General features: G+C 40.1%; 1 protein-coding gene across 2 annotated transcripts in view; it reads right to left on the bottom strand.

Moving 5' to 3' along the window:
• Nucleotides 1-12,292, bottom strand: part of arid3a (AT-rich interaction domain 3A) — a 109,766-nt gene that overhangs the window by 40,572 nt on the left and 56,902 nt on the right. For both annotated transcript variants that reach the window (XM_043721024.2, XM_043721025.2), the window contains exon 2: nt 489-561. In XM_043721024.2, the coding sequence (XP_043576959.1) occupies nt 489-561 (73 nt within the window). The remainder of the gene's footprint in view (nt 1-488; nt 562-12,292) is intronic.

Raw genomic sequence — 12,292 nt, 5'->3', positions numbered from 1 at the left:
TTATCACCCAATTAAACATACAAAAAGAAGCACTGTATGCAGCACATCATATAAGCTTTAAGATAAATGTTTCAAATGTCAATAGTTTCAAGACATTATCTAATTACAGAGAAAACTGCTTAAAACTGACATCTTGGTTCAATCCATAACTTGGGTGTGATTCAATTTCATCCATGACTGTGGTTTGGTGCTACAATTGGCCTTAGCTTCACAGACCTTAAGTGAGGATAGCAAAAGGCAGCAAGAATTGTCATTTGTCTCAGATGCAGAGAAAAATGCAGAAAGTTCATTCATGTACTCTGCACAAGGATACAATCAATCAGTTTTTTCCTCTCTCATCACCAGCCCATCCAATCACAATTAATTAGCTATTGCTAACTAGGTGGGCTCCCACAGAGAAAGAACAGAAGTTATTAGCAGATTTGAAACAATCAGGAATCAGTGCCTTTAGGAAAGTGAGAGAGAAAACAGAAAAATGACACCTTTACCTCGCTTCTGCATGAAACTGAAAAGGTCATCCAAAAATTCTTTCCTTCTTGGATCATTGTCTAGCTCATAGAGCTGGAAAAAAAAACAATACAGTTCTTGATAATGGCACACAAACAGGAAACCACAAATATGTCATCCATGTCCCAGTAAAAAATCACACACCACTCCACAACCACCTGATGAAGGAGCAACACTTCGAAAGCTAGTGCTTCCAAATACGCCTGTTGGACATTAACCTGGTGTTGTGTGATTTTTAACTTTGTACACCCCAGGTCAACAGCAGCACTTCCAAATCTTGTCCTAGTAGGTTGAGTAAAGATAGCCTTGAGCGTGCATCTGGACATTTAAAAAAAAATACATTCATTGTTCTTGGCTAGCCACTTCAAAAAAGCGCTCATCAAGCAACAGCAAGTAACTTGCAAATACACTGAACAAATAAAGAACACAATTTTTATACACGTCCCATGAATACTGATTTTTAATAGCAATTATATTCCCTTGCTCTGGACAGTAAACCAGAAACAAATAAGTAACAAGCCAGGAGCTGTTCCACCATTGTGCTTTGCATTGGCACCAGATCAACAACAATTATTTAAACTAATTGTTTTCTTTGCCTTTTTCCCAAATTATACAATCTACATTTTAAAAATAGAATCAGACAACTCTTCACAATTTGTGACAGCACCTTCATCCATTGTGACAGGATAAAGCTTCGACCATGGCTGCTGGAGGTCAATCATCTCCATTCCAGGGCATCACTACAAGAATTCCTCAGGATTGTATCCTGTGCCCAGATGTTTTCAGACATATAATCAATGGCTATCCTCCAATCATTAAGGTCAGAAGTGGGGATCTTCACGAATACTTGCATGATGTTTAGCACCTTTTGCAACTCCTCAAATTCTGAGACAGTCCCTGTCTAATGGGACAATATCTAGGCAAGGGCTGATAAAAGGCAAATAACATTCACACTAAGTAAGTGCCTGGCAATGGTCATCTCCAACAAGAGAGCAATTCTAACCATCACCTCTTCACGTTCAATGGCAATATCAACATCACAGGGCTACTAGAAACAGAACTGGACAAGTCATATAAATGTGTCATTACCAGGGCCAGAGATAAAGCGGTATTCACAGAGATAGAGTAACATCAGTGACACAGATAAGAGACATCAACATCCTTTAAAAAATTATGTAAAACATCAACACATCTCCCAAACGTAGAGCTGCACGGTGGTTAGCACTGTTGCCTCACAGCACCATGATCCCAGGTTTGATTCCAGCCTTGGGCAACTGTCTGTGTGGAGTTTGCACATGCTACCTGTGTCTGCGTGGGTCTCCTCCGGGTGCTCCGGTTTCCTCCCACAATCCAAACGACGTGCAGGTCAGGTGAATTGGCCATGCTAAATTGCTCATAGTGTTAGGTGCATTAGTCAGAGGGAAATGGGCGTGGGTGGGTTGCTCTTCAGAGGGTCAGTATGGACTGGTTGGGCCAAAGGGCCTGTTTCCACACTATAGGGAATCTAATCAAACTTGATATAAAAATACACAGTGCAGGGGATATACACATCACTGATATACTTTGTTTACAAAATAAATACTCAGACATCACAATAACCTGAGGCATTTGAGACATATAATTCTTGCCAGTTTAGCAAGAGCACTGATTGTTAAGGTGCTAGTTTAAAAAACGGTTGCTGGAAAAATACAATAGCTTTAGCAGAACGAAGTTACACCACAAGGTAATCTAATTAATGTCTAGGATTTAAGCCCAATCTTCTTCGATTCTCGACCCCAATTTCAAAGACAGACAAATAAACACAGTTGAGATAAATCAAAAGGAAGAAAGAATACAGGAGTGACTGGCTAGTTTACTTAAGCAAACTCCACGATCCATAACATTACAGGCACAGGGGATTGTATCTTGTTTGGTTCATGAAGACACCAATGTATGCAGGTAGCCTCCAGTAGGTTTTGAGGATTATTCATTTAATTCTTATAACTGAGGTTTTATTACCTGAACTTTCAATAATTTGACAATGGTACAACAACGCAGGGAGCAATCAAATCTTCGGGCACAGGCACAATCTTTCTTCCTGAAATGGAGTTCAAATATCAGCTCAAACTTTGATTTCCCCCAGTTAGACTAGTTGGCTCTCTCTCTCGATCTGAGGTTCCTGGTACCATTCAAACATCTACCATTTCTTTGGTCATAATACCTCACACGAGCCGAAGGATCAAAAGAACACTTTTAACAAGAATCAATGTCCAATTAACTTTCAGGCCTGGCCTCAAACAGATATCAGCTTGTTTGTTCTTAAAAAAACTAAGTTGCTGCCCATAGCTCAAAGGTTTAACTCAGCTCAATACCAAAAATTATAAATATAAAAATAATTTAAAAATAACTGAGTGTTCTAATAATAAAAATGAAAATTAGTTAAGACAAATGTAGGCCTCTTAGAGTCTTAAAACAGGAGCAATTATAATGGAGAACAAAAGATCAACTAATTGCATATTTTGGTTCTGTCTTCACAAAGGGGAACAGAAGAATCACGCCAAGAATGTTGGGGATCACAGGGTTTAGGAGAAAGTGAGGACTGCAGATGCTGGAGATCAGAGCTGAAAAATGTGTTGCTGGTCAGGCAGCATCCAAGGAGCAGGAGAATCGACATTTCGCGCATAAGCCCTTCTTCATAACCAATATATAATAACTAGAACATAACTGGATGTGTTTACTGGGACTTTCAAAAGGCTTTCGCTAAGGGCCCACAGAAGAGATTAGTTTGTAAAATCAAAGCATATGGGATTGGGTCAGAGATGGGCAGGATGTTAGACAGAAAACAAACACTAGGAATAAACTGGTCTTTTTTCGGGCACAGCATGTCTTCTGGAATGTTGCGAGAACATAACATAACATGCCAACTCCTACACTCAATGGTCTGAGCAATGAAAACAAACATGCTAAACACTTTCTTCAACACTGTCCACCTGTGACACAATTTCCAAATTATGTGCCTAAACCAGAGTTGTCTGCCCAGCAACACCATTCAGAGCCCAATGATTAACTGTATAAGCCCTGCTCTTCTTTATTTTACCAAAATGCAATAAACTCCATCTGCCACTCCTCATTGTTCCAATTGATCAAGATCCCTTTGTAATCTTGGATAATGCTCATCACTCTGTCGACTATACCAAAAAGAGTAAGTAAGGGGCTGAGAATATTTCTGAAGCACTGTCATGGACAGTAGTATCAATAGGACAAAGGAATGGGCATTGGGTGAGGAACATAATAGGTGCCGAAGTCTGTGAGCTTATACATGAACCACTATCAGAGAAATTGAAGACAGGAGAAAAGTAGCAAAAAAAGGTCCATTGGATAAAAAGCATTGGTGTAAACTTGAAACAAAAGTGATGAAGTTATTCCACAGAGCTGATCAATGGGAATGGTGCAAAGACAGTCATCACAGTACCAGCAAGGTAGCTGAATAAGATTGGAACAAAGACAAATGCAGAAAGGCAGCATAACCAGGACTCAGCGGTTCTTACACCAACACTGTTTAAGTGGGCATGCCCCAGTGCCTACAACTAGCACCCACACAAAAGAGCATCCCCGCACTCAGGTTAGCAGCAGGAAGTGTGATGTTATTCATTCCCAGAGCAGAGCCATTGTTTATCAGAGGAATTCCAGCAGGAACGTGTCAATGTGCTGAAACAAATCACGACTAAAATGACTGAGGGAAGCTAACAGGAATAGGGAGTGATGAGTCCCGTCAGGGAAGATCCCAAGCATTGATTATTTTATTCTCCCCAGTTTTACTGAGCTTTGCACCAGTTAGAGGAAGACCAGCATGGACGAAAACATGAACGAACTTCTAGATAATGGGGCCTACACCCAAAACAAAAGAACTAATCCTCAATCTGACTGCACCCCTTTGCCAGACTTGACTAGCCTTTGAACTGACCATCTCCTGACTAGCTATGACTTACCTCAGGAACCTGCATCTCCACATCCATCATATTACCAAAGCTGCCACTCGTCTCACCCATGTGCCCACCTTTCCCTTTTCTGAATTCATTCACAGGATGTGGGCTTTACTAACTAGACCAAGATTTATTGCCCATTCCTAACTGCCTTCAAGAAGTTTTTAGTGTTCTGCCTTTTTGAACTGTTGCAGTCCAATTATTCATTCATTCATTCACCCACAGACACATACACAAACACAAGTAGCTAGTGCAAAAAGGTGTCTCTTCGGTTTCCTTTGAAAATACAAAATAACAACAAAGATGTCTGACGGATGCCACACTTCTCACTTCTGAAGACATCAGGCTCAAAAGATACTACAAGAAATACTAAATACACCAGGGTATGGAAAGGTTTGAGCAGTTGACGGTCCATAGATTGTTGCTTGCAGAAGATCCAAGCCAGCATTTTTCACTTAGCAAATAGTTGGCATTTGGAATACGCTAACTAGGAGTATGGAGGAGGCAGGATCAATTGAGACATTCAAGAGGGCATTGGATGATCATTTGGATAAAAATACTGGGCAATGGTATGGGGGAAAAGCAGGAGATTAGCACTGGTATTGATGCTCATTTTCAAGCCAGCACAGGCATGATGGGCCAAATGGCCTCTTTCTGCACCATTGCATCTCTGTGGTTCTGAGTGATATTAGACTTCACCACAGCGTAAGACTAGTGATAGTGAACTGACAACCAATCCACTTGGTCTTGTTTATCTGTTCCATTGACTTGGGAAATTGAATTTCCATTGAAAATGAAACCAGGTGAGGTATACCTCCTGTAATGTGTAATTGAGCATTGGTTTTATTTTGTCATTTATTAAGTGTAGTAGAAAGTTCCAATTTGTCCTCTTAATTGTATTTTTACATAAAAGAAGTTCTCATTTGACTTCATGTTTCCATAATATTGGAGAAACAAATTTTGCATAAATTTTGTTTGGGCTAAATGCGTTTCTCACTATTTTTGTTTAGTTTCCAGAACAAGGGCCTGGGAGATTTAGGAGAGAAATTACGGTTTGTGGCTCTGATATACCCTACACTAATTCCATCAGTAACACTGTCCTTTATAAACATTGTACATTATCATTGATATCTGCAGTATTCTTGTCCATATTGAATTTAAACATGATTCAATTTCTGCTGTCCATTATTTCTCTTGTCTGACCCAATTCCTAGCCTGAATAATGTCAATCTCTCAGATTCTGGGATCCAGGACATTTCTGCTCTTACTGCATATTGGTCAGTGTTGGATATGAACATAAGTGATAATAAATTGAGGTCTGGGAGTGAAACAACTGTGGCTCTGGGAAGCCTGAACTGTAAAACACAGAAACTGAGGCAAGTACCAGATGTGCGTGACTGTGATTATAAGAACTGGATAGTTGACACTATATGTGATGTCAAGTCTCAGTAATCATATCATTAATAACGCTGTACATTATTTTCAGTGTCAGTAATGGCTTTCATTAATAAAGGTGCATGCTGTTTGTAACAGTGATAGTGTAATTAGAAAAAAAAATTAATTAACAGAAGTAATAATGGTATAAACACTGTACATTATAATGTTTATCAGAAGTGTCATCAATAATCACTTTGTACATTATTGCTAATATCTATGTTAAAGAAATTAATCAATACTACATCAGTAGTGTTCATAAATACCATAATATTCATGTAATTAAAACAAAATTTTAAATATTCCATATTAAAATAACTGTACGTCATTACTGTTAGTTTTCCTATAGATTGTGCCACATTGTAAATTATTATTACGATACAAGTCCACTAGAAATAGAACAGGAGCAGGCCATTTGGCTCCTCAAGACTCCTCTGCCATTCAATAGGATCATGGCTGATCTGACAATCCTCATTTCCACTTTTCTGCCTCTTTCTGTAATCCTCAATTCCCCGTCTGATAAAGAATCTATCTCATCCTCAAATAGATGCAAGGACTCTGCCCTCACATCTCTGTGGTAAAAACAATGACTGCAGATGCTGGAAACCAGAGTTTAGATGAGAGTGGTGCTGGAAAAGCACAGCAGTTCAGCCAGCATCCGAGGAACAGGAAAATCGATGTTTCGGGCAAAAGCCCTTCATCTCACAGGTCTGTAAGGCAAGGAATTTTAAAGTCTCTCAACCCTCAAAGAGGAAATTCCTACTCATCTCAGTCTTAAATTGGTGCTCCTTTATTCTAAGACTTTGTTCTATGCTCCTAGACTCTCCCAAGAGGATAAACACCCTGTCAAGCTCCTTTAGAATCCTATATATTTCAATTAGATCATCTCTTATTCTTTTAAACCCCAATGAATAGTGTCCCAACCTACTTAAACTTGGTTCATAATACAAACCCTGGATACCGTAGATCATTTTAGTACACCTTGTCTGAACAGCCTCCAAATGAAATGAAATCTTTCCTTAAATAAGGGGAGCAAAGCTGCTTACAATAGTCCAAATGTGATCTCACAAGCACTTTGACCATTTGCAATAAAACTTCCCTACTCTTATACTCCAAATTTCTTAAAAGGGCCAAAATTCTGTTAGCCTTCCTGATTACCTGCTGTGCTTATGTTTCACGTACAGGTATTCCCAAGTCCATTTTTGTTGCAACTTTTTGCTGTTTTTTCCCTATTTAAATAATTTTTTTTTGTTCTGCCATCCAAAATGAACATTTTTATTAGTATCAGGGTGCTCATGTCAAATTTCACACTTGCTTCACTAATTCCCATTATTTTTTCCTTTCTCTTTCTGACTCTAAGCATAGAACATTACATTACTGCATAGTACAGGTTCTTTGGCCCTCGATGTTGCGCAGACCTGAGAAACCAAACTGAAGCCCATCTACCCTACACAATTCCATTTTCACCCATATGTCTATCCAATTACCATTTAAATACCTTTAAAATTGGCGAGCCTACTACTGCTGCGGGCAGTGCATTCCACGCCCCTACAACTCTGAGTAAAGAAACTATCTCTGACATCTGTCTATCAAACAAATATTGGTCTCATGGATTGGTGCACAGGATCTTGTCTGTGCTCTCACTACAAATCAGTCATTAACATTTCTGAACCTGAGCAATAATAAACTGGGAGATTCAGAAGTGGAACTATGGCTCTGGGGAACCCAGACTTTAAAACACAGACACTGTGGTAAGTATTTAACATTCAGTTATAACAACTGGGTGGCTACAATTGCAGATTAATATTTGAACAACATCATTTGCATCATTGAACCGGTTATCATTAAAACCACAGTGGTCACTGCAAATAAGGAGGCCAATCAGCAAATGTGTCAAAAATCTCTCAAAAACACCTACGTAGTTCCATTTGTCCTCCTTCTTGACGTCACCTTGCAAATTTTGCTTTCCAGAAAATAATCCATTGTAGTCTTGAATGCCTTATTTGAACCTACCTCGCCACACGGTCAGGCAACGCATTCCGGATCCTGACCATTTGATGCATGAAATACTTTCTACATGTTGCCATTGCTTTTTTGTCAATTACCTGAAATAAATACATTATGCTTCTCAATTCTTTCAGCAATGGGAACATTTTAACCCAACACACACTAAGTTAATGCATGGACTAAGTTCTGAAAATATCTTATGTGATCTACTTAATTTTAGAAATGGTTACCCTTCACCAGGCCCAGGATAATCAAGAAGATTGAAATATTCCTCTGAATCCAAACCCATGAGATTGAAGGAAGATACTGACGTAAACTTCTTCCTTACATTGTTTTGGCCCTTAGTAATGATACTAAATTTTTCAATGCTGGCAATGCAGAAATGGTGCATTTTTGGCACTTACTGCATATACTCGGGTAACAGTCAAAATTTTTAGATTACTTTTTAAGGTTAAATTTATGGGGTCTACTATTACATGGATACTATTTTTGAGAGGCTGAAATTCGTGCCCATCAAAATTCATACATTATCATCAGCAGAAGTCCAACTGATCTCAAACTGAAAAGGAAAAAAAAACAAATTACGATAAATACCAGATAAAGACAATGAAACAAAAAATGAATTACCAATAGTAATCTTTTATTTATACATACAGAAAGTGAAGTTGAAATATCATACAGATTTAAATCACAATTACTGGTACATCTTAAATTAAACACACCAAATGCAAAAGTTGATTAAAATCCTGCAAAATCACACTGTTCAACATTTTAGCACCAAATAAAGCTTCATAATCATCGGAATGAATGATATCAGCATACGGATCCTCTTCACCCATTGTTAGTGATAGCATATCGTCCGCTTCTTTTCCTTCATCCATGTCATCCCACAGATAATCATGCTCTGTATCATCAAGTGCATTCAAAATTCCACATTTCTTGAATGATTTGAAAATATGTCATTTTGAAGATGATTTTCAAGTTCCCACTCAGCAACTGTTTTCCCCCAATGTGGCTACTTGCTAGGTTTACCTCTGTTGGCACACTTTCGTTTTAGTGTTGTCCGAAGATGGTTTGATATCTTTCTAGTCTCTCAAGGTTCTCTGAAACTCAAAATTCTCTTGCTTCTACACAGTTATTTGTCTTCTCTGCAACTTGAATAACTTTCGGTTTAAACACGGCTGTATATTTTTTGTATTTTCTGGAGAGTATTTTTACACAAAATGAGGAAATTTCAAAACCACAACTAGGTATATTACTATTTCAGCAGGGTCGTTGTCACCTGACCCTTTCACACCAAATTGGTGTGAATTGTACAGTCAAATCACATAATAGCATGAAAAACTTAAACATTGCAATGAGGAAATGAATATGTACAGGATAATACCTTGACTCACAAATGTTGATCTGTTATCTGTGAAGTTAAATGGAAAATTTCAGATTTTTTGGCCAAAAATAGGGGGTCAACTTTTACATTATTTAACAATATATGGTAATTCAAATATTAACCCACATTGATTTTAGCATTTTGAGCTTTGAGAGCTAAAAGCCTTTGTTCTGTAAGTGGGACTGAGGGCCAAATATCAATACTGGTTCATGTTTCTGCACCCGAGTGCACTTGATTGGCACCACGTCCACAAGCGTCCACTCCTTCCACCACTAACACCCAGCTGCAGCAGTGTGTACCATCTACAAGGTGCACTGCAGAAATTCAAAGATCCTGTGACAGGTGCTTCCAAACCCACAACTGCTTCCATCTCGAAGCTCAAGGGCAGCAGACAAATGGGAACACCACCACCTGCAGATTCTCTTCCAATCCAGCCACCATCCTGACCTGGAAATATATCACCATTCCTTCACGGTCACTGGGTCAAAATTCTGGATTTCCCTCCCAAAAGGCATTGTGGGTCAACTGCAGCTGTTCAAGAAACTCACCCCCACCTTCTCAAGGGGACAACTAAAGACAAGTAATAAATGCTGGCCCAGCTAGCGATGGCTGATTCCCATGAAGAAAGAAAGAAAAAAGCTCAATTGGAAAATTTGACTTGTTGCTCTCGATGTCAGGAAAGGTACTGCTTGAGCTCTGATGAGATTCTCCCAGATTTCTCACTGTCATCCATGTCATTCAGGTCCTGGGAACATTTCACCCAATGTTACCTTCAGTTTACCAAGATATGCAATTGGGGCTGCATCTGGCTAGCTTGCCGTTATGACGTGATCTCTACCTCCCCTGCAAGTACCTTTGTCAGTGATCTGCTACAACCATTAAACTCACATAACATAGAATAATTTATGGAGAAAGTGAGGACTGCAGATGCTGGAGATCAAAATAGAGAGTGTGGTGCTGAAAAAGCACAGCAGGTCAGGCAGCATCCGAGGAGCAGGAGAATCGGTGTGGGCGTGTGTAGGAGAATGAGTGTGTCGGTGGGGGAGTGTGTAGGAGAGTCATTTTGGGCAAGAGCCCTTCATCAGGATAGAATAATTTGTGCTGTCTTCAATAATAAGAAACCAAAAAAAAAGAGTAGCAATTGGATTTCTCTTTTCTCTTTCCAAGTTTTCAATGGTTGATAGCTAGTGTATAACAAGTGCTGAAAAATTGACAATTTTGCATGCAGTTTGAAAAAAATAACTAGTATAGCAGCACAGTAAATGAAACTTCTCACCAGCATTAATGGAATTAAAACCAACTGGAGTAGTTTGTTTGCAGGCAAAGGGATCTCTGGCAACAGGGAGGCCTTTACAAGTGAGATAGCTGGAGTTCAAGGTCAAAATGTTCCTATGACGGTGAAGGGCAAGGTTGACAGGAATAGGTAACCCTGGATGACAAGAGATAATGAGGCTTTGACCAGAAAAAGGTAGGCGGTATGGCTCAGGTACAGACAGTGGGAACAAGGGAATCCCTGAAAGTATATAAGGGATATAGGAGTTTACTGAAGAAGGAAATCAGGAGGGTGAAAATGGAGCATGATATAGCCTTGGCTGAGAAGATTCAGATCAATTCAAAGAGGTTCTTTAAGTATATTAAAGTAAAAAAGAATATTGAGAGGAGACAGAGAGGAGACAGAGAGGAGAGAGGAGACAGAGAGGAGAGAGAAGAAGAGAGAAGAGAGAAGAGAGAAGAAGAGAGAAGAAGAGAGAAGAGAGAAGAGAGAAGAGAGAAGAAGAGAGAAGAAGAAGAAGAGAGAAGAAGAAGAAGAGAGAAGAAGAAGAGAGAGAAGAAGAAGAGAGAGAAGAAGAAGAGAGAGAAGAAGAAGAGAGAGAAGAAGAAGAGAGAGAAGAAGAAGAGAGAGAAGAAGAAGAGAGAGAAGAAGAAGAGAGAGAAGAAGAAGAAGAGAGAGAAGAAGAAGAAGAGAGAGAAGAAGAGAGAGAAGAAGAAGAGAGAGAAGAAGAAGAGAGAGAAGAAGAAGAGAGAGAAGAGGAAGAGAGAGAAGAGGAAGAGAGAGAAGAAGAAGAGAGAGAAGAGGAAGAGAGAGAAGAAGAAGAGAGAGAAGAGGAAGAGAGAGAAGAGGAAGAGAGAGAAGAAGAAGAGAGAGAAGAGGAAGAGAGAGAAGAGGAAGAGAGAGAAGAGGAAGAGAGAGAAGAGGAAGAGAGAGAAGAGGAAGAGAGAGAAGAGGAAGAGAGAGAAGAGGAAGAGAGAGAAGAGGAAGAGAGAGAAGAGGAAGAGAGAGAAGAGGAAGAGAGAGAAGAGGAAGAGAGAGAAGAGGAAGAGAGAGAAGAGGAAGAGAGAGAAGAGGAAGAGAGAGAAGAGGAAGAGAGAGAAGAGGAAGAGAGAGAAGAGGAAGAGAGAGAAGAGGAAGAGAGAGAAGAGGAAGAGAGAGAAGAGGAAGAGAGAGAAGAGGAGAGGAGAGAGAAGAGGAGAGGAGAGAGGAGAGGAGAGAGGAGAGAGAAGAGGAGAGAGAAGAGGAGAGAGAAGAGGAGAGAGAAGAGGAGAGAAGAGGAGAGAGAAGAGGAGAGAGAAGAGGAGAGAGAAGAGGAGAGAGAAGAGGAGAGAGAAGAGGAGAGAGAAGAGGAGAGAGGAGAGGAGAGAGGAGAGGAGAGAGGAGAGGAGAGAGGAGAGGAGAGAGGAGAGGAGAGAGGAGAGGAGAGAGGAGAGGAGAGAGGAGAGGAGAGAGGAGAGGAGAGAGGAGAGGAGAGAGGAGAGGAGAGAGGAGAGGAGAGAGGAGAGGAGAGAGAAGAGGAGAGAGAAGAGGAGAGAGAAGAGGAGAGAGAAGAGGAGAGAGAAGAGGAGAGAGAAGAGGAGAGAGACGAGGAGAGAGACGAGGAGAGAGACGAGGAGAGAGACGAGGAGAGAGACGAGGAGAGAGACGAGGAGAGAGACGAGGAGAGAGACGAGGAGAGAGACGAGGAGAGAGACGAGGAGAGAGACGAGGAGAGAGACGAGG

This window comes from Chiloscyllium plagiosum, unplaced genomic scaffold, assembly GCF_037043375.1.
Source record: "Chiloscyllium plagiosum isolate Xiang-an unplaced genomic scaffold, Cpla_swu_hap1 HiC_scaffold_28, whole genome shotgun sequence".
In the NCBI taxonomy this organism is placed as follows: Eukaryota; Metazoa; Chordata; class Chondrichthyes; order Orectolobiformes; family Hemiscylliidae; genus Chiloscyllium; species Chiloscyllium plagiosum.
The sequence above is the reverse complement of the archived record's forward strand: the minus strand, read 5'-3'. Positions and strand labels throughout refer to the sequence as shown.